Source organism: Talpa europaea (genome assembly GCF_964194135.1).
Source record: "Talpa europaea genome assembly, chromosome: 8".
NCBI classification, from domain to species: domain Eukaryota; kingdom Metazoa; phylum Chordata; class Mammalia; order Eulipotyphla; family Talpidae; genus Talpa; species Talpa europaea.
This window is the reverse complement of record NC_140075.1, coordinates 21,821,196-21,844,713: the sequence shown is the minus strand read 5'-3', so window position 1 is coordinate 21,844,713 and position 23,518 is coordinate 21,821,196. Positions and strand designations below refer to the sequence as shown.

At 36.8% G+C, this 23,518-nt stretch overlaps 1 protein-coding gene across 2 annotated transcripts in view; it reads left to right on the top strand.

Moving 5' to 3' along the window:
* SCAPER (S-phase cyclin A associated protein in the ER) overlaps window positions 1-23,518 on the top strand; it is a gene marked incomplete at both ends in the record, with an annotated part of 375,287 nt that overhangs the window by 150,377 nt on the left and 201,392 nt on the right. For both annotated transcript variants that reach the window (XM_084239451.1, XM_084239450.1), the window contains one exon: window positions 8,997-9,123. In XM_084239451.1, coding sequence (XP_084095577.1) covers window positions 8,997-9,123 — 127 coding nt within the window. The remainder of the gene's footprint in view (window positions 1-8,996; window positions 9,124-23,518) is intronic.

Here is a 23,518-nt window from a genome sequence, read left to right as displayed (position 1 = left end):
GTCAGTCTGCCTGTTCTGTTCCCTGCTCTGTCTCTCACCTTCCTGCACATCTGGCCTGTACCCCAGTTCTTGTATGCATGAATAAATAAATCTTAAAAAAAAAGGCACATATCAAAAAAACAACAAATGTGGTGAAAAGGAACTCTCCTACATTGCTGGTGGGAGTGCAAACTGGTCCAACCACTCTGGAAAGCTGTCTAGAGGTTTCTCAGTCTACTAAAAATGGAGCTACCATATGACCCATCAATTACACTCTTAGGGATTTACCCAAAGGACACAAAAACAATGATTCAAAAGACAACCTGTACCCCTATGTTTATTGCAGCACTATTTATAATAGGTAAAACCTGGAAACAACCCAAATGCCCAAAAACAGATGACTGGATCAAGAAGATGTGATATATAGACACAATGGAATATTATTCATCAATCAAAAAAGATAAAATCATGCCATTTGCAGCAACGTGGATGGAGCTAGAAGGAATTATGCTCAGTGAAATAAGCCAGATGGAAAAAGAAAAATATCAGGTGGTTTCATTTATAGCAGGAATATAGGAATATAGGGGAACCAAGTAAGACATCAGTGTAAAAAAATAATAACGGTACAAAATACAACAAAGCAAAAACAGACAATTATAAATCAGAGACATACTGCAGGGGAGGAGGCGGGAGAGGGATCAGAGGAAAGGAAGGAGGAGCACAGGGGACTGAGGTGATGGTGCACGGGTGCACTGGTGAAAGAAATTCTATGGGGACCACACCTGAGGGGGTGGAGGGAAGCAAATATTGTTGAAAACTGAACAATGTTGTAAAATAATAAAAAAGTTTTATTTAAAAGAAGAAAAGACACTGCACACCACAAAATGGAGTACACATTTTTCTGAAATGCACATTGATCATTCATCAAGACTGACCACATATTAGGTCACAGAGAAACAACAAATACATGAATATTGGAATCATACCCAGTATCCTCTCTAACCATGAAGGCATCAAACTGGAAGTCAAGTATGAAAAGAAAGCAAGGAGCTTCCCCATTATATGGAGAGTGTACAACATGCTACTGAAAAACCGTTGGGTTAATGAGTAAATCAAAGAAGAAAATAAAAAAATATCTTCAGACAAATGACAAAGATGACACAACTTACCTGAATATATGGGACTCAGCAAAAGTGGCATTAAGAGCAAAATATATAGGGCCTCCCCGGTGGCACAGCGGTTGAGCGCTGGGTTGCGAAGCTGCCCGCGGCATCTGCGGCGCTGGTTCGATCCCCGGCTGCTCCCTGGCCACCAGAGGAGGGTCCCACATGGCGCGCAGACCTCTCCTGCCGCCCGCTGCTCCCCTCAGCAGTGTACTTCGGTCCTTCTGCCTGCTCTGCTCCCCGCTCTGGCTCTGGTGAATTCTCTCACCCTCCCGCGCTTCTGACTGTACCCAGTGCATGTATAAACAAAACAAACAAATAAATAAATAAATAAATAAAACATGCTTCTATTAAAAAAAAAAGATTTGTTCTGGATACTTTCATATTTTGAAAAAAAAAAAGAGCAAAGTATATAGCAATGCAGGCCTACATCAAAAAGCAAGAAATAACCCAAAGAATCAGCCTAATCTCCTGTCTTGAGGAACTAGAAAAAGAACAACAACAACAAAAAATCCAAAAGCCAGTAGAAGAATGGAAATAATAAAAATTCAAGCAGAAATAAATGAAACAGAAATAGAAAAGACAATCCAAAAGATCAATGGACCCAAAAGATGGCTCTTCAAAAAAAAATAAAGTGGACAAACTCCTAGCAAGCCTTACGAAGAAAAAAAGCAAGAAAACCCAAATAAGTGGCATTATAAATGAAAAAGAAGAAATTACAACGGAAACAGCAGAAATCCAGAGGATAATTAGAGATCATGATTTTCAAAGCTCAACAATCCAGATGAAATGGACAAATTGTTAGAACTATGCAAACACTCAAAACCTGACAAAGAAATAGAAAACTTAAACCAATTACAAGCAGTGAAATTGAAACAATAATCAAAGCCCTCCCAAAAAACCATAGCCCATGAGCAGATGGTTTTACAAATGAGTTCTACCAAATGTTCAAAGATGAATTAGTGCCTATCCTACAAAAACTCTTTCAGGATTTCAAGAAAGAAGGAAAGCTACCAAGTAGGCCAACATTACTAGGCCAACATTACACTAACACCAAAACCAAACAAAGACACACAAAAAAAGAAAACTACAGGCCACTCTCCTTAATGAACACAAATGCAAAAATCCTTAGTAATTTCTTAGTAAAATGAATCCAGTAAGGCATCAAAAGAATTAAATTTAAACATCACAACCAAGTGACATTTATCCCAGGAACAAAAGGATGGTTCGGCATCCAAAAATCAATCAATGTAATTCACTAAATCAACCACAAAAATTAAAAACCATGTGATTATATCAATAGATGCTGAGAAAGCATTTGATAAAGTCCACCATCCATATATGATGAAGGCTCTCAAAAAAAATAGGATAAAAGGTATATATCTTAACATAATAAAAACCACATATGACAAATCCACAGCTAACATCCTCATTCATTAATGGTGAAATATCATTAAGATCTGAAACAAGACAAGGATGTCCACTTTCACAACTGGTTTTCAAAGGAAAAGTTCTTTAATGAAATAAAAAGTGCTATTTCTGTGAATGCATGCATGATAAAAAGTGCTGTGAACGCATGCATGATAAAAGCAAAACAGCCTTATTGCCGATATGGACAAAGTTTTCATGGTCAGGATAGAAGATCAAACCAGTCACAACATTCCCTTAAGCCTGAGCCTAATTCAGAGCAAGGTCTAACTCTTCAAATCTGTGAAGACTAAAATAGGTGAGGAAGATGCAGAAGGAAAGTTTGAAGCTAGCAGAGGTTGGCTTATGAGGTATAAGAAAAGAAACCATCTCCATAGTGTAAGTGAAATAACAGGTCCTGCTCTAGAAGCTGCAAGTTATCCAGAAATTCTCACTAAGATTACTGATGAAGATGACTACACTAGCCAACATATTCTTCAGTGTAGATGAAGCAGTTTTATATTAGAGAATGCCTCAATCCCATTTAGGACTTTCATAGCAACACAGAAGTCAGTGCCTTGCTTGAAATGACAAGGTGACTCTTGTTAGAGACTGGTGATTTTATTTTATTATTTTTTTTAATCTTTTAGAAATTTTTAAAATTTATTTTTTATTTATATATTTTTTATATGATTGCTCATTTTTAAGCAGTGTTTGCTTCCCCACCCACCCCCAGGTGTAGTCCCCATAGAATTTTCTTCACCAGTACACCCATGCACCATCACCTCAGTCCCCTGTGCTCCTCCCTCCCTCTGATCCCTCTTCTTCCCCCTCCCCTGCAGGATGTCTCTGGTTTATAATTGTCTGTTTTTGCTTTGTTGTGTTTTGTACAGTTATTTTTTTTTTTTACACTGATGTCTTATTTGGTTCCCCTGTATTCCTACTATAAGTGAAACCTTCCGATAGTTTTCCTTTTATTTCTGACTTACTTCACTGAGCATAATTCCTTCTAGCTCCATCCATGTTTCTGTGAATGACATTAGTTTATCTTTTTTGAAGGCCAAATAGTATTCTATTGTGTATATATGCCACATCTTCTTTATCCACTCATCTATTTTTGGGCATCTGGGTTATTTCCTGGTTTTACCTATTGTAAATAGTGCTTCGATAAACATAGGTGTACAGGTGTTCTTTTGAATCAATATTTTTGTGTCCTTTGGGTAGATCCCTAGGGGTGAGATTGCTGGGTCATGTGGTAGCTCCATTTTTAGTAGACTGAGGAACCTCCAGACAGCTTTCCATAGAGGTGGGACCAGATTGCACTCCCAGCAGCAACATAGGAGAGTTTCTTTTTCACTACATCCTCGCCAACATTTGTTGTTGCTGGTTTTTTTGATATGTGCCATTCTTCCTGGTGTGAGGAGGTGTCTCATTGTGGTTTTGATTTGCGTTTCCCTGATTATAAGTGATATTGAATTTTTTTTCATATGCCTGTTGGCCATTTGCATTTCCTCTTTGGAGAAGTGAGAGACCCGTGATTCTAAATGGAAGCCATTGTTTGCTTACCATTCTGATCTAGGACCCCTAAAAAATATGCTAAAACTACTCTACCTATTCTCTATGTACGGAACAACAAAGCCTGGATGACAGCATATTGCATGGTTTACTGATTATTTTAAGCCCACTACTGAAACCTACTGCTCAGAAAAAAAAAAAAATTATTTCAAAATAATACTGCTGGGCCTCCCCTGGTGGCACAGCGGTTGAGCGCTGGGCCGTGAAGCTGCCCACAGCCTCTGCATTGCCGATTCAATCCCCGGGCACCTGCGAGGGTCCCACAGGGCATGTAGACCTCTCCTGCTGCGCCTGCTGCTCCCCTCAGCAGTGTATTTCGTCAGTCTGCATGCTCTGTTCCCCACTCTGGCTCTGGTGAATTCTCTCACCCTCCCGTGCTTCTGACTGTACCCAGTGCTTGCATAAATAAATAAATAAATCTTTTTAAAAAAAATTTTTAAGTTAAAAAAAATACTGGTCATTGACAGTGCACCCAGTTCTCCAGACCTCTGATATGTGCAAAGAAATGAGTATTTTTCATGCTGCTAACACAACATCCATTCTGCAGCCCAGGTTCAAGGAGTCATTTTGACTTTCATGTCTTATCAACTAAGACTATAGATTGTAAGGGTAAAGAAGCTACAAATAGTGATTTCTCTTTGGACCTGGTAAAGTCAATTGAAAACGTTGGGAAAGGATTCACCATTTTTAGTTGCCATTAAGAAAGAATATTCATGATTTCATGGGATGAAGCAAAAATATCAACATTTATATGAGTTTGGAAGAAATTGATTCCAACCCTCATGGATGACTTTGCGAGGTCCATGGCTTCAGTGGAGGAAATAACTGAAGGTGCGGTAGAAAAAGTAAGAGAATCAGAAGTGTCACCTGAAGATGTGGCTGACTTGCTGCAGTCTCAAGATAAAACTAATGAATGAGGAGTTACCTCTTACTGATGAGCAAAGAAAGTGGTTTCTTCCCATGGAAACCATTCCTAGTGAAAATGCTGTGAGCATTTTGAAATGACAGCAAAGGATTTAGAGTATTACATCAACTTTGTTGAGAACACGGTAGCAGGTCTTGAGAGGATTGACTCTAACTTTGAAAGAAATTCTAACATGGATATGATACTATCAAGCAACATCTCATGCTACAGGGAAATCTTGTGAGAGGAAGAGTCAGAGGACCCATCAGACTTTATTGTTGTCTTATTTGAAGAAATACCCACAGCCATTCCAGCCTTTGCAAACACCATCCTTATCAATCAGTAGCCGTCAACATTGAGGCAATACCTTCCACAAGCAACAACGGAGACCCAGTCCCTTCTTACACTTTTACAAATAGTCCATAGTGATCCTAAGGAAAACCCCCAAAACTTTACTGTAATGAAAGTGAATGTTTCTTACAAAGATGCATTTCTATTTCATATTTACCAGTAACAGGTTTGAACTTAGAGTTGTTGGAAATTGTTCTAGTGTTGAGAAAAAATATCTGACCATACAGCCTTCACCACAAAGCTGTTTACCTGACATATACTTCTCATGTTCTAGGCCAGGAGTTTCAAAGCCTCCACTTTTTTTTTTTTTTTCCATGCTAGAAAAATTATCTGCCAGAAGTGACTCAAATAACAATTTTTATGTTAAAAACTGCACCCTTTCTAAACAGCTCCCATTATTGCCCTGTAAGGGAAATACAGCTTTCAGGGCTTGACTCCTGTGACCCTGTATAATAATTTATAGTATGAATCAAAGTCAGATGCTTTTTGCTTCAGAGAGGCTATATTATTTGTTATATTTCTGTGGAAGCAGGGAATGAAACAGAGGCTTAGCTCATGTTACCTAAGCATCCCCTTGATTTGGCATTCTTCCTTGAAGGGTAGGTTCATATGAATCCCAGATTTGATTTACCTCAGGGTGAAATACAAACCTCTTATACTCTGTGAATTAGAATGGTCCTTGTGCCTCCCTAAGTACCTCTGATTTTCAGTGGAATGTGAGCATTCTTGGTAAGAATACTGTTAGATTCATATGCATCCATTGCTGTGGCTGGATATTTAGTTACATGGTGTGCAGGCTTTATTCAGCCAAAAGCTGAAGTGACTTCTTATCTGTCACACAATGAAATTCACTGCCAATATTGTTCCACATGATAAGGTCAGTAACTTTAATTGGATAGGACTGCTGCCCATATTCGATTAGAAGGGAAAAATATATTATTCTATTTTTGTCTTTTTATATTCCATTTTTCCTTTTGTTAGATTGAGACATCCTGTCAATAACAAAAGGTTTTGTTTTGTTTTGTTTTGTTTTTTTTAAAGATTTATTTATTTATTTATATGAGAACCAGGGTACAGGCCAGATGCACGGGAGGGTGAGAGGATTCACCAGAGACAGAGCGGAGAACAGAACAGGCAGACTGACGAAATACACTGCTGAGGGGAGCAGCGGGTGAGGCAGGAGAGGTCTGCCGCACCATGTGGGACCCTTGCCAGCCAGCCAGCCAAACCAGCGCTGCAGAGACTGCAGGCAGCTTCATAGCATGGCACTCAACCCCTGTACCACCAGGGGAGGCCCAACAATAGTGGTTTTTAGTGAATATTTACTTTATTGAATTGTCTTAAGTACATTACATATCTCTGATCTTCAAAAGCTATGAAAGGAAAATACATATATTATCTCCACTTTTAAGATGAAGAAACTGAGATTCAGACTAGTTACATGCCCTCCCCACAGGTTTACATATGTGATATGTACTGGAGCCAGAAACCAAGCATAAATATTTTTGGTTGTATTCAGTCTTTGACTTGTCAAAGTAAAACTTCATATGGGTAGCTCAGGTTTAAACTGGTGTTACCATTGCCTTTTTGAACTACATTTGCTGTTATATTCTTTGAGAAAGTTTTAGTCTTACAAAAATAATTTTTTTAGGTGAGATTGTATTCTAGAAAATTATTCATTTGTGAATAAAACTTTCTTATTTGAATAGACTAATAGGTTTGGAAACAAAAATATGATATTTGAAAATCAAAACCCTAGGTTTCAAGTCCATTAAAAGCTTTTACCAGTTGCAAAACCTTGAAAAAGTCACCAAATTTCACTGAAACTTACTTTCTTCATTTTTCAAATGGGGATAATGCCAATTGACAGTACTTTTGAGAGGATTAAATAAGGGTCAAGTACATAAAATATGTTGAAACCTATGAAATTATGAATATTACAAAATTAAGAAATTTCTTCTTAGACCATTATTTCATGTCTGTCGAGTGCACTTAAGAGGAAGTATGTTAGGTGGAATGGATAAGGCAGTCAGTGGGTAGATGAAATCCCATTCACATGAAGTTAATACTTCGTTTCTGTACCAGCCAGTATCGTAACCTCTGGCGACATAGGACCATTTAAATTTAAATTATTAAAATTCAGTTCCTCAGTCATTCTGACTGCATCTCAAGCACATAGTGACCACATTTGGCTAGCAGTCACTGTGTTGGGCAGTAAAGAGCATTCCTGTCACTGCTTTACATTCTGTTGTAAAGTTCTGCACAGGAGAGACTTGTGATGACTGGCAGAAGAGTCAAATCAGAGGAAGTAAGGCTTGAGCTAAGAAGGGAAAAGTAGGAATTTTTAAATAGTATGAAGGGGGTGGAAGCATTTCAAAAGGAATAAATGAAGAGTATTTGTAAAGACCGTTGAAGCAGGAAGAAGAAATGAATTTAGATCAGAAAGTCCTCATGCGTGCAGAGCCTGTATGGTAGGAATGGCCCTACTTGGGAGAAATTCATCGTCTTTGGTTGTAATGGAGAAGCAAAGAGTATGGGTGAAATGCAGATTGACATGTAAATTTGTGGTAGAAAATGAGGATTTTCATGTCCCAAGAGCTTCCATTTTCTATGTAAAATGAAAGATTTTCCAGTGAAACCTAGTGGTATAAACAGATGGGTGGAGTTTGGGAGAGATTGGGGGATGTGTGAAGCAAATCTTCATGGAGAGATTGTAAGAATAAGTGAACAGAGCAGATGGATTTAGTAAGATCTTAGATCTGTAGTCATACCAATCTTTAGTGTGGTATGACTTTTTCTTATCAGCAGTGGAAAATACTGGCAGATGTTTATTAATCCAGCTAAATGAATTAACGTATGCAAGGTAATGAGAATGTTTCCTGGCCCACAGTGAGAACTAACATGCATCACTGACTATTACTATTACTGGCATTTGCACAGTAGGAGTAAAACAGAACAACAAACAGGGGATTAGCATCATTACAAGAAAGTGATTGTATTTTGGCCCATGGAATTATATATAAAAATGGAAGTGAAACATATTCTTATGGATAAAAATGATAAAAAAAAAAAATCTGGGAGAGTATCTTTAGATGGGATGCTCAAGCAAGGGAAAAGGGAAGGGGACTGCAACAAATGACATTCAGCAGAGGCAGGGAATCCCCAAATTGTCTGTAAATTAGAACACAGGGAATTAAACATTGAGAGTTTTCAATTCTTAGAACATCATATCCAAGCCTATCTTGAAGATTTAAATCAAAACATAAACACCTCCTGAGGGTCTTACATTCATCTCCTGTGCTGTCATCCTCTTACTCATTCCTCATCTCCAATACTGTTCTGGTTTAAGCGTCACACAGAACATGGTAGCCATTGTTCCAGCTAATTCTGTGGATTGACAATTCTGTCCACTATCTTTCTCTTATGCCTTGTGGACTAGATTGGTGTTCCTGAATAAAGTAGGTCCAGCCTGATGCGTAGCTTGCATTTGCTTCCCCTTGGGTACTGTTAAGTAATTTCCTATACAATCATCAAAATACCTTTTCTTTCAATATGTTTAAGAAAATGAGGTATTACAGTGTAACGTATTAATGTCATCCTTTCATTTTGTATTGAAGACTTCAGCGATTAGCCAAAGATCTTCTAAAACAAATTCAAGTACAAGACAGTGGCTCATGGGCAAACACGAAAGTTTCTGCTTTAGATCGTACCCTTGGCGAGATCACTAGAATACTGGAAAAAGAGGTATGTATCTAATCTGTGTCGTCTGGTCTTCATCTTTGTGATTCTTTCTAACTATGACAGAATTATAGAACTATGAGGCAGACTCTCAGTATATGTGTTTCTTCTGTATTTCCAAATGGTCACCCATCGGTGGATATTTTTCCCTTTTGTCTTAATGAAATTGAAGTTTTTTTCAGTTGTTTTAATTAAAGTCCTCAATGGCAAAAAAAAATGTTTTTCAGGTCATGGTTTTCTCAGTCATAGCTTTTTGCACATCAACATGAAATAATTTTAAATGAAATCATAGTAATAGATACACAATTTTAAGGCAAAAATAAAAGTCTGAATTATAAAGCTCATAAATCACAACCAGATATTCAGAAAACATCAATATCCTTCCTATTTCCAGCAGAAAAATTGACATTTTTTTCCAATGACAGCTTAAAAAATCCTTAATGATTTCTAAAATAATATTATTCACCATGGAAATTTTAAATGTTCAAAGAGGTGAAATTCCCTGTGATATTCAGTATTAAGATTTTATTGTATTTCCTTATAATCCTTTTACTGTGTATTTAAAAAATTATTTTATCTGGATAATTTTATTACAAATATTTTCCCACTTATTTAAAAATTCTTGTAACTAAATGGGCCTATCATGGTTTACATCATGTACATCTCTCCAGTGTTTTCTATTTTGTATTTAAGTTAATGATCATCTTTGTTTATTAAGCTGCATTTATTTTTGTTTTCTGGGCTTAAAATTTATTTTGTAATATTTGATATATAGAAAAGAATCCAGTGATAACATGACATAAAGATGGTGACCAGCTATGAACTCACTACCCACCTTAAGAACTTGGCTGTTCCTAGTATTTATGGCTCCCGGTGTGAGCCTTCCTTACCCGCACCCCTGCCTCTGCGGCTCTGAGGGGTAACACTGGACCAAATTAAAGGCGTGGGTAGCCTTTCCCTTTTTAAAAAAACTGGCTTCATTGCTTTATCACATAAATGCATTGTTCAATAATAAATTACTTAGTTTTCCTTGTTTTTTAACCTTTACAAAATATTATGCAGCAGACTGACTTCCGTGGGTTTTTTTCCCCCAATTAAAGTTATGGTTGTAGATTTTATTTAAGCTTATAAATATAGCTGTTTGTCATTTATGTATTGTGTTACATAGTGAGTACTTCACTGTGAATGTTACAATTCTTTTATCCATTCTCCTAACAATGGAAATTCATTTTCTGGATTGGATATGAGTGTGTATTGGGTGGGTGTGTGTGTGTGTGTGTGTGTGTGTATGAGAGACAGAGAGAGAGAGAGAAGAAAGAGAAAAGAGAGAGAGAAAGAGAGAGAGAGAACGCTACTCAATCATACATCAGAGCAAATGAACAAGAATTTCTTTAGAGAAAGTAGGGAGTCTCCAACTCTAATCTGCATCATAATCACCTAGAAGACTTACTGAAACATAGATTGCCAAGCACCACCTTAGGATTTCTGATTCAGTGGACCTGAAGTGGGTTTCATGAATTTGTATTTCTAGCCAATTCCCATGTGGCATTGATGCAGCTGCTTCCAGGACCATACCCAGATCATTGCTTTGGCCTTGGGCACATGCTTTATTGTGGATTCTCAGGCGTGTGAATGCCCCAGTGTTCAAGGTAGTGCTCAGCTGTGTTTTGGCATCAGACAATACAACTCCTTGTAGGCGCTGACAGCAGCAGCTTCACTGTGGCATTGTGGCCAAGCCATTAGATTGTTTTTCTGTGAAACACACCCCTTTTTAACCTTAAGGAATTCAGAAACTGGTCATGTCAAACACATACTCTATGGAATGTATTTTAGGTCATGGTGATTCCTGTGAAAAATCTCTGATTTTTAAACAGTTAACACATACTGATAAATTTTGTTTTGATTAAGGCTACTTCTACTTTGAACTAACAGGTTAACAGGTATTTGCTTGAAGATACCACTATGTGTGCTTTATTTCATGATTATTGTTTTAGATTGAAGTAATCACAGATTTTTTTGAGACAAATGCAAAATGATTTAAGAAAGGCATTTAGTATGAAAATCTAAGTAAAGTCATTTCATTCACTGAGGGGCAATTTACTAGGATACCACTGATTCCTTCTAACTTGGGGGAGAAAAATGCTGTCTGGCTCCCAGTCTAAATGGTGTGTATCAGAAGCCTTGCTGTAATACTGTCCCGAGAGTATACACTTCGGGACCACCTAAGAGTCCAAACTTAGCTACAATAAGATCCTTTTGCTACTTTTATAACTAAAACCCCTTTTACCTAGCCAAAACAGACTCACTTTATGTGAAATTTCATTGTGTAGACTTATACTGACATTTCAGTGTAATTCAGCTGATGATATTTATGATTTAGTCTAGGAATTGTAAATAACCATTCCTTTTTGTTTGGAAAACTGCCTGGAGTAACAAAATCATTAGAGCCAAAGCCAAGTACCCAATGAAGGATTTGCAGAGAACCTAGAAATGACAAGGTGGAGCTGGAGGGACTTGGGCAGGCACTCATTGAGGCATGGTGAGAGATGAAGCTTGAGGTCTTTAACCTCTTAATTTGACCTTAGTACACTGAGGTTTTCTATTATTCCCTTGACACAGTTTTCCTTCATAGTTTTTTTCTGAAGTTTTGAGCCTGTGTTAGAGTTAGTGGGTTAAACTCGTGAGGCACAAAAAGAGAGCTGGGTTTTATAATACTATGTGTCTTAGGTCCCCTGTCATATGGGGTTCTCTGATTCTTTCAGACATAAAAAGTTTAAAAGCTTTATTATGTAAGTCATACATTTAACAAGAATTAGCCACTTCTGTAAGAAATACTGTGGTCTAGGTTATACACAAACTCTACTAACAAAAACACCTAAAAATGCTGGAAAAAATGAAAAATAATTTATTTTTTTAAGATTTATCTTATTTATTTATACATACAAGAGCTGATGAGTAGGCCAAAGTTGCAGGGAGTGAGAGTATTCACCAGAGACGGAGTGGGGAGCAGAACAGGCAGATCTACTGAAATACACTGCTGAGGGGAGCAGCGGGCGAGACAGGAGTGGTTTTTTTGTGCCATGTGGGTAGCTCCCTGGCCAGGGATCAAACTTGTGCTGCAGTGGCTGCTGATAGCTTCATAGTGCTGAGACTTAACCCCTTGCACCACCAGGAAGGCCCCCAAAAGTAATTTCTTTAAAAGCATCAAAGAACTAAAAAGAAATTAAAGAATTACCCAAAAATCAAGAATTTAGAAGTTTGTGCATATGAAGAATGCCCCAAGAGCATTTTCCAGGCTGGCAAATGTGACTCACAATTTTACAAGCCTGAAGGGTGAGGGGACAAGCGTGAAAGCCTACGGGCTGAATAGGTTATATATAAAGTCTTAATAGGAGTATTTCCCTTCATATCATAATCATAAACCCTTCCACCCCTACCATCAAAGACTAAAGAGAAAGCACCTTGGCATCATATAGACGCTATAACCATAATGCAATTCTGGAGTAGATTTGCAGCCCAAATTCACATCACTGTATTCTTTCAAATGGTGAGATGAATTTAAAATAGTCACAGGTTGACTGATGAGTGGTTTACCTAGGAACCTGGCAGAAGAAATTGCAAGTCTTCATTGGAAGAAAACATCTTTCTCCTAGGCTTCAGTTAAGTTCTGTCAGATTTATACAAACAAATGGCTACAATCAAAAAAACACAAAAGTAAGTCATTATGAGTGGAACCAACTGAAATTAATACTGCTGGACTTGGTAAATACCGGTCACAGATAATATAAATGTGCTTTTTATCTTTTAAGAAAATGAAAGACACACTTGAAAGTATTTATGGTAATGGATCTAACAATAGTGACAGTATTGGTAATTCAGAATAGTCAGTTAATAAAGCTAGATGAACTATGAACTGGAACAGAATTGTTGACAAAGTAGTAAAGAATTATTGGGCCAAGATTGGGAACATGGCCTTTTGGAACTGAGCACAATTGATGATCCAAAATAGGAAAACGAGAAGCTGAGTAGTAATTTGGACATCTTAGAACTAAAGAGGGAGAGGGTGTGTTGGAATCTAGGACTGCCAATTGTAAGGACTCTGACCTTACAAACAAATGTCTTGGGATAGCATTGTAAAGGACGGCACTGGAAGGAGAATAGATAGGACATACGCTGGTCATTGCATGTACCACAGCACAAGTTCAAGTCATCTGTGTGACTGGGAAAATAACAATCACTGAAAAAAGAGTATGGTGCTGTTAATTAAATATCATATTAATAGATTGAACTCACTGTAGTATGTGCCTTTCTTGTCACTTGATTTGTGCAATCCCAATTAAAATATATTATGAAATTAAGCCATTATTTTGTGGAAGTTGAAATGTAGAATCTAAAATTTTAAATGGAACTTCAAAGAATCCAAACTGACCAAGACAATATTGAGAGAGAATGATGCTGGATATTTGTTATATCAGGCATCGAAGCTTATTATAAAATTGCTATAATTAAGATGCTGTTAGAGAAAAAGAAAAATGGAACATAATTGAATTTATAAATATCCATTCAAATGCTAATTTTTGATGTATGATTTGTGAGTCACTTCTCCATGATTATATGAAAAAAAAAGCACTGGCAAAAATTAAGGGGAAATATGTTCTATTTTGTGAATAATGCTATACTGATTAAATATTACTATTTACTTACTTTGGGAATAACATTTCTAATATGTCAACAGTGCCTGTTCACAATGAAATTTAGTTTTAAATTGTTTAGTTTTAGTTTGTTATAACCTTGGTCCTCAAACCTTAATAGGCATCAGAAACACTGGTTGTTGCCTTTGGATTCAGAAGATTGGTGGGACCGCAACACATACATTTTAAATTTTTAGTTATTTTTAACTGAGTTAATATTGAGGCAACCCCCATCATGAATTACCAGCACCCACTACCAGCTCACCCATATCCCACCACCACAGACCACTGTGCTTGCTCCCTCTCAGTTATCACCCCTCCCAAGTGGCCTCCCTCCCTTAGTGCTTCAACTCTGTAGTCAGCTATCAGGGGTTAGTTGGGTTTTTTTTTTTTTATGCATTGTTTACATCATTTTTCATTTTTGCACAACTGTATGCATTTTCATCTTGGTTGTAGTCCCCATGCAATTCCCACACCCCTTGTTTAGATCCGACCCCCTCCTCCCTGCCCCCCTCACCCCCATAGTGTGTCTCTGGCTTATAGTTGCTTGTTGATTTTGATTGTTACTTTATTATAATTAGTTTTTTTAGTGGTCCCTTAGAAATAAGCCAGAAAGAAAAAGAAAAATACTGGATGGTCTCACTCATAGTAGGAATTTAGAAAAACCTAAATAAGGGTTAGTTATTTTTGTTTGTTTGTTTTTAAAGATTTATTTATTTATTTATACAAGCACTGGGTACAGTCAGAAGCGCAGGAGGAGGGTGAAAGAATTCACCAGAGCCAGAGCAGGGAACAGAACAGGCAGACCGACGAAGTACACTGCTGAGGGGAGCAGCTGGCACGGCAGGAGAGGTCTGCGCACCATGCGGGACCCTCGCCAGCGGCTGGGGATGGAACCGCTGGCAGCTGGGGATCGAACCAGCGCTGCAGAGGCTGCAGCAACTTTGCAGCCCAGCGCTCAACCACTGGGCCACCAGGGGAGGCCCAATAAGGGTTATTAGTTTTTAAGCATGTCCTTATCTATTAGTTACTTTATATTCCATATATTAGTGCCCATCCAGTATTGATCTTTCTCCTTCTTGCTTATTTCACTTAGCATTATTCTTTCCAGCTCCATTATGCTGCTGCAAATGTCATGAGTTTATCTTGGTTGATAACTGAGTAGTATTCCATTGTGTATATATACTGCATCTTGATCCAGTCATTTTTTCTGGGGCACTTAGTTGTTTCCATAGTTTAGCTATTATGAATAGTGCTGCAAAAATATGGGAGTGCAAGTTTCCTTTTGAATTCGTGTTTTCAAATTTGGGGTATAGATAGACACCTAGGAGTGGAATTACTAGGTCGAATGACAGCTCCATTTTTAATTGTTTTGAGACAAGCTGACTGCTTTTCATAAGGGCTGGACAAGTTTGCATTCCCATTAACAGTGTGGGAAGATTGCTTTTTCTCCACATCCCTACCAGCATTTGTTGTTTCTGATCTTTTCCACATTGGTCATTCTCACAAGTGTGAGATGGTAGCTCATTGTAGCCTTGATTTGCCTTGCTCTAATAATAAGTGATTGTGAAAAATTTTTCATGTAATACTGGCTATTGGAAAGTCTTCTTTGAAAAGGTGTCTGTTTAGTTCTTTTGCTCATTTTTTGATTGGGTTATTTGTTTTGTCTTTGTAGAGTTTTATGAGTTCTTTTTATATCTTTGATATCAGCCCTTTATCAGATGTATGTTGTGCAGATATTGTCCTCCATTCAGTAGGGTGTCTTTTCATTTTAGTTATGATTTCTTTTACTATACAAAAGTTTTTTACAGATGTAGTCCCAGCTGTTTTATTCTCTTGTTTTCCTTGCTGTTTAGGATGAATCCCTAAACATGTCAGAAATTTCTATAAATTCAGAGGAAAAAAACAGTGACCCAGTAGGAAAATGGTAACAAGGATAGGTATTCAAAAAGAAGGAATCTAAATAACCAAGAAGTAAATGCAAAAATAGTCATTCTCTTTACTAATCTGAAAAATCCAAATTAAAAGCTTAGTGTGTACTAAGTCACCTATCAGAATGACAAAAATTAAAGATTGAACATACCAAGTATTGGCAAAGATCCAGAGCAATGATAATTCTCACACACAGTTTGTGATAGAAGTTGGTACTACCACTTTAGAAAGCAGCTTTCCATTGTAGGCTGCATCTCATATTTGACTTCTAAGTCAGAGAAATTAAAGCATATATATTTGCGAATACACAATGTTCAGTGACAGCATTGTTTATAATTACCAAATGTGTGAAATAGCCCAACTATCCATCAATGGCTGTATTTGTATTATATGGTATAATCCTATCATGGAATATTATTGAAAAATAAAAACAAGTGAACTACATTTCATAGTAACAACATGGATGTATCTCAAAAAGTTTAGTGAGCAAAACAACATAAAAAATTACACACTATTACACCTCCAGTTATGTGAAGTTCAAGAATAGAACTTCACAAAAGTGCTTGTAGTTTTGGAACATATATACTGGTAGTAAAGCTATAAAAATAATGAAAATATTTCTCATAAAAATCAGGAGAGTGGGCCTCCCCTGGTGGCACAACGGTTGAGCACCAGGCTGCAAAGCTGCCCGCAGCCTCTGCAGCGCCGGTTCGATGCCTGGCCACCAGCGAGGGTCCCAAATGGTGCAACAGACTTCTTCTTTTTTTTTTTTTTTGTTTTTTTTTTTTGTTTTTCCATGAGTCCTAAAGGGAATTTTTTTTTTAAATAATAGATTTTATTTTTATATTCCCCATACAATTGCAACCCCCCCATTTTGACCCCAATCCCTTCCCTCCCACCCCCCACCCCCCAAAAAGTGTCTCTGTCTCATAGTTTTTTGTTGATTTTGATTTTCACTTTCTTATAGTTATTCATTTTCCTGGTCCCTTATTTAAGTTTTCTAGATCCCTGCTATGAGTGACACCATCCGGTATTTTTCTTTTTCTTTCTGGCTTATTTCGCTGAGCATGATCCCTTCCAGCGCCGTCCATGTTGCTGAAAATTGCATGTGTTTATCTTTTTTGAATGCTGAGTAATATTCCATGGTGTATATGTACCACATCTTCTTGATCCAGTCATCTATTTTTGGGCATTTGGGCTGTTTCCAAAGCTTAGCTATTGTAAACAGTGCTGCTATAAACATAGGGGTGCAGGTGCTCTTTGGAATTGATGTTTCTGTGTCCTTTGGGTAAATACCTAGGAGTGGAATTGCTGGATCCTATGGAAGCTCTATGTTTAGTAGGTCCAGAAATCTCCACACAGCTCTCCGTAGTGGTTGACCAGTTTGCACTCCCACCAGCAGTGCAGAAGAGTTCCTTTTTCTCCACACCCTCGCCAACATTTGTTGTTGCTAGTTTTTTTAATATGTGCCATTCTCACTGGTGTAAGATGGTATCTCATGGTAGTTTTGATTTGCATTTGCCTGATTACAAGTGATGTTGAACATTTTTTCATATGCCTGTTGGCCATTTGCATTTCCTCTTCAGAGAAGTTTCTTTTTAGCTCTTCTGCCCATTTTTTAACTGGATTATTTTCTTTGTTGTTGTTGAGTCTCATCAGCTCTTTGCAGATTTTTGTGATCAGTCCTTTATCATTAGTGTTGGGTGCAAAAATGTTCTCCCAGTTGGTGGGGTTTCTCTTTGTTTTTGTTATTGTCTCTTTTGCTGTGCAGAAGCTCTTTAATTTGATGTAATCCCAGCTGTTTATCTTTGCCTTCACTATCACTGCTTTGGGTGATGTGTCTGTAAAGATGACTTTGATGTGAATATCACGTAGTGTTTCGCCTATATTTCCTTCTATGTATTTTATGGTTTCAGGTCTTATGTCTAGTTCTTTAATCCATTTGAGTTGATTTTTGTGTATGGTGTGAGGTAGTGGTCAAGCTTCATTCTTTTGCATGTAGCGACCCAGTTTTCCCAGCACCATTTATTGAACAAACTTTCTTTGCTCCAATGCATAGTCTTTGCTCCTTTGTCAAAGATTAGTTGACCATAAATCTGTGGGTTTATTTCTGGATTTTCTATTCGATTCCATTGGTCTGTGTGTCTGTTTTTGCTCCAATAACATGCAGTTTTGATGATTATGGCTTTGTAGTATAGTTTGAAGTCTGGGAGTGTGATGCCTCCATTTCCTTCTTTTTGTTTCAGGAGAGCTTTGGCTATTCAGGGTTTGTTGTGATTCCATATGAATTTCATCAATAATTGTTCTATTTCTTTGAAGAATGACATTGAAATTTTGATTGGAATAGCATTGAATCTGTATATTGCTTTTGGTAGGATGGCCATTTTAATAATGTTTATTCTTCCAATCCATGAGCAGGGGATGTCTTTCCATTTCTTTGTGTCTTCTTCTATTTCTTTTAACAGTGTTTAATAGTTTTCTTTGTATAGGTCCTTTACCTCTTTTGTTAGATTTATTCCCAAATATTTGATTTTTTTTGTTTCAATAATAAAAGGGATGGGTTTTTTTTATTTCTTCTTCTTCAGATTTATTGTTTGTGTATAGGAAGGCTACTGACTTTTGCGTGTTGATTTTGTATCCTGCCACTTTGCTGAACTGATTGATGAGTTGAATTAGTTTTTCTGTGGAGTTTTTGGGGTTTTCTATGTATATTATCATATCATCTGCAAATAGTGATAGCTTGACTTCTTCTTTTCCTATTTGGATTCCTTGTCTTTCTCTTGTCTTATTGCTCTGGCCAGGACTTCTAGTATTATATTGAAAAGCAGTGGTGAGAGTGGACATCCTTGTCTTGTTCCAGATCTTAATGGAATTGCTTTCAGCTTTTCACCATTGAGAATGATACTGGCTGTTGGCTTGTCATAAATGGCCTTTATGATGTTGAGGTACGTTCCTTGTATCCCAAGAATTTCAAGGGCTTTTATCGTGAATGGGTGTTGCACTTTGTCGAAAGCTTTCTCAGCATCTATTGATAATATCATATGGTTTTTATATTTCTTTTTGTTGATGTGTTGGATAACGTTGATTGATTTTCGGATGTTGAACCATCCTTGTGTCCCTGGAATGAATCCTACTTGGTCGTGGTGAATTATCTTATGGATACATTGTTGGATTCTGATAGCTAAAATTTTATTGAGGATTTTTGCATCACTATTCATTAGGGAGATTGGCCTGTAGTTTTCCTTTTTTGTGTTGTCCTTGTTCGGTTTTGGTATTAGTGTAATGTTGGCTTCATAGAACGTGTTTGGTATGGTCCCTTCCTTCTCAATTTTTTGGAAGAGTTTGTGAAGGATAGGCACTAATTCGTCTCTGAATGTTTGGTAGAATTCATTTGTAAATCCATCAGGTCCTGGGCTTTTGTTTTTGGGGAGGTTTTTGATTACCATTTCAATTTCGCTGCTTGTAATTGGTCTGTTTAGGTGTTCTATTTCTTCTTTATCTAGCTTTGGGTAATTGTAGAGTTGTATGAATTTGTCCATCTCCTCTAGATTGTTGAACTTGTTTCCATATAACTCTTCATAGTAGTTACTGATTATTCTTTTGATTTCTGCTGTGTCCACAACAGACCTCTTCTGCCACGCCCGCTGCTCCCCTCAGCAGTGTATTTCATCAGTCTGCCTGTTCTGCTCCCCGCTCTGGCTCTGGTGAATTCTCTCACCCTTCCGCGCTTCTGACTGTACCCAGTGCTTGTATAAATAAATAAATAAATCTTTAAAAAAAAATCAGGAGAGATTATTCAGAGAGGAGAGTTGAAGGTATAATTAGGGAGTTTCATCTATGTGTCTTCTAGTCTTTGTTAGTTAGACAGTATTCAGGTTATATTCTTTAATTTCCAAGTTAAAATAAATTCTCCAAAGATCTGTTTGTTGCAGAAATGTTTAAGTATTTTAAATGCATATTTAAAACATTTTTGACTATGAAAAGGCATTTCCCTTATTTCTTGCCATTTTATTAAATTTGATTGGAGTATGTTTTGTATTTGTGTTGACTTTTCTCATTACTCAGAGATGATGAACATTACATTTAAGTTTGGATAGTTACAGCATCCCAGAAGCTTTCTGTGGTTTATCAGTAACATGAGACATTTGTATGTTGTTACTGTAAGTAAACAGTTAAAGCAGATGGATTGGACATGGAATTTATCCAGTTGCTTTTCCTGTCACTTTTAGAATACTGCCAAATTTAAATAGAGATTCAGCTGTGAATCACTTGGACCTAAGTAAGCAAGCCACATAGCTGGCAGCATTATTAATTTGAACTGAATTGAGAGTTGTCAAATCACAATAGAGTTTGTGATGCCTATAGCAAAGTGTACCATGATTTAGTCTTTTTGAAATTCATTGTGCAAAATCCTATCAACAGATAACTTTGGTGGGTAGAAAGATTACAAACTCTTCCCCAACCCATTCTTTTTTTTTTTTTTTTTTTCTGCTTTTTGCCAACTTGAGTGTTAGGTCTATTTAATGCATGCCCCAACTCAAAAGAGATAGACCACTAATCCCTAATTGTATTCAAAAAATTATGTTCACATCCTACTAGTCCCTGCTTACTCAAGCCAGACCTCATGATTTCATTGGGTTTTTGCTTCTTTTATTTCCAGCTGGAATTCTTCAGTTGAGCAGAACTGGAAAACATTCAATACTAACAATTTCTTTTGACCACTTAGTATGTTCTCAACTTACATAGTTGTTTCTCATAGCAGCTGATAAATAACTCTATATAGCTAGTATGACAACCATATATGGCCCAAAGTAAAATGAAAATGTTTTTCATATATTCAGAGACTACTACAAGAAATTATTATTTCAATAATCTGACATGTTTAAGTTATATAGGATATGCATTTTCAAAAAAGAAAGAAGGAAATGGAAGGAAGTAGTCTTTGTGTTTTTGTTTTCAGGTGGTAGTTACAAAACTGTGTGCAGTTGACAGAATTCACCAAACTGAAAAACTAAATCTGTGCATTTTATTACATGTTTATTTCTATCAGTTAGATAAAATGATAATAATGATTAGGCAGATAATAATGATAATAGTTAGGTAATAATGATTCCAAAATAGTTTATATTACTTTTCAGATCATAAGGCTTACCTTGCTAAAAACACACTGTTTCTAGATGGTAAATTGTTGCCTGTGTGTCTTCTTTGTGAAAACTATTCTTATATTTTTTTAACAATTGAACAGTCCCATCAAACTACTTGATATAACTAATCTGATCCCTCTCCCTCCTCCTTCATTGCAGGATGTCTCTGGTTTATAATTTTCTGTATGTTTTGTTTTGTTGTTGCGTTTTGTTTTGTTACTGTTTTTTTCCCCTGATGTCTTACTTGGTTCCTCAGTATTCCTCCTATAAGTGAAACCTTCCTATAGTTTTCTTTTTCCTTCTGACTTATTTCACTGAGCATAATTCCTTCTAGCGCCATCCATGTTTCTGTGAATGGCATTAGTTTATCTTTTTTGATTGCCGAATAGTATCCCATTGTGTGTATATATACCACAGCTTGTTGATCCACTCGTCTATTTTTGGGCATTTGGGTTATTTCCAGGTTTTACCTATTATAAATAGTGCTGCAGTAAACATAGGAGTACAGGTATTCTCCTGAATCAATATTTTTGTGTCCTTTGGGTAGATCCCTAGGGGTAGAATAGCTGGGTTATATTGTATATCCATTTTTAGTAATTAGAGGAATCTCCAGACAGTTTTCCATGGTGGTTGGACCAGTTTGTACTCCCACCAGCAATGTGGGAGAGTGCCATTTTTACCACATCCTCACCATTGGTTGCTAATTTTTTTGATATGTGCTATTCTTACTGATGTAAGGTGGTATCTTATTGTGGTTTTGATTTGCATTTCTCTGATTACAAAGAATGTTGAACATTTATTCATATGCCTTTTGGCCATTTGAATTTCCTTTTGGAGAAGTGTCTTTTAAGTTCTTCTGCCCTCTTCTTGACTGGATTGTTTGCTTTGTTCTTATTGTGTCGTATGAGTTCTTTGTATATCTTTGTGATCAGTCCCTTAGCAGTTGTATGGCATGCCAACATTTTTTCCCAATCACTGGGGTGTCTCTTTGTTTTGGTTAATGTCTCTTTGGCTGTACAAAAGCTTTTCAGTTTGATGTAATCTCAAGTGTTTATCTTTTTTTTTTTAAAGATTTATTTATTTATGCATACAAAAACTGGGGTACAGACCAAAGGTGTGGGAGGTGAGAGGATTCACCAGACACAAAGTAGGGAACAGAACAGGCAGATTGACTGAAGTACACTGCTGAAGGGAGCAGCGGGCAAGTCAGGAGAGGTCTGCTTCACCATGTGGGTTGCTCCCTGGCAGGCCAGGGATTGAACTTGTGCTGCAGTGCCTGTGGATAGCTTCATAAGTTGCTTCTTAACTCCTTGTGCCACCAGGGAGGCCCTGTTTATCTTTTCCTTCACTTTCTTTAAAGATGTTACTGAGATGCAGGTCTTGTAGTGTTTTACCTGTATTTTATGGTTTCAGATCTTATGTCCAGATCTTTTATCCATTTTGAGTTGGTTTTTGTGCACGGTGAGAGGTAGTGGTCTAGTTTCATCTCTTGCATGTGGTGGTCCAGTTTTCCCAGCACCATTTATTGAACAAACTGTCCATGTTCCATTGCACATTCTTTGCTCCTTTGTCAAAGATTAGATGTCCATATATGTGTGGCTTTATTTCTGGGCTTTCTATTTGGTTCCATTGGACTGTGTGTCTGTTTTTATTCCAATACCAAACTGTTTTAATTATTATGGTTTGGTAGTATAGTTCAAAGTTTGGAAGTGTGATACTGCCATTCTCTGTTTTTGTCAGTAGGACTTTGGCTATTCACAGTTTTTTGTGGTTCCACATGAATTTCATCAGTATTCTATTTCTTTGAAGAATGTCATTGAAATTTTTATTGAAATAGCTTTGAATCTGCAAATTGCTTTTGTTAGGATGGCCATTTTAATAATGTTAATTCTTCCAGTCCATGAGCAACGGATCTTTCCATTTCTTTGTGTCTTCTTCTATTCTTTTAACAATGCTTTTATAATTTTCTTTGCATAGGTCCTTCACCTCTTTCATTAGATTCATTACCAAGTATTTGATTTTTTTTGTTTCAATTATAAAAGGGGTGGTTTTCTTGATTTCTTCTTCAGCTTGATTGTGTATAGGAAGGCTGCTGATTTTTGTGTGTTAATTTTGTATCCTGCTACTTTACTAAACTGGTTGAGAACTATTGTTTTAAAAGCAGATGATTTTTTAAAAAAAAAAAATCAGTGATGGTTATTAGTGGTGCTAATTTATAAGAATATGTTTCACACAATTTGTGATCATTTCAATTCTGATTATGAAAAATGTGAACTATTTTCAATTTTTAAAATCTGTTTTATGTAATAAAATACACAGAAATTAATATCATATATATGTACAAAATAATTACGTCGACAAATAACCCAGTGATTACTTGTTAACAAATAGAATATTTTAAAAAAGAAATAGAAATAGAGAGTGACCATTGCCAGCATCCCAGAATCCTCCTCCCTACAACCATTTATTTTGCAATTTATATCTTTCTCTTAATTTTTTTTTCAGCTTTTATTTCTCTTAATTGGATCTCTGCTCCCTTTACTTCTCTTTACCTTCTAGAAAACCCATTATCCTTATTTTCCCATTTCAAGTTGAATCTGCTATTTCTCATAGTGTTTCTTCAGTTTTCCTAAG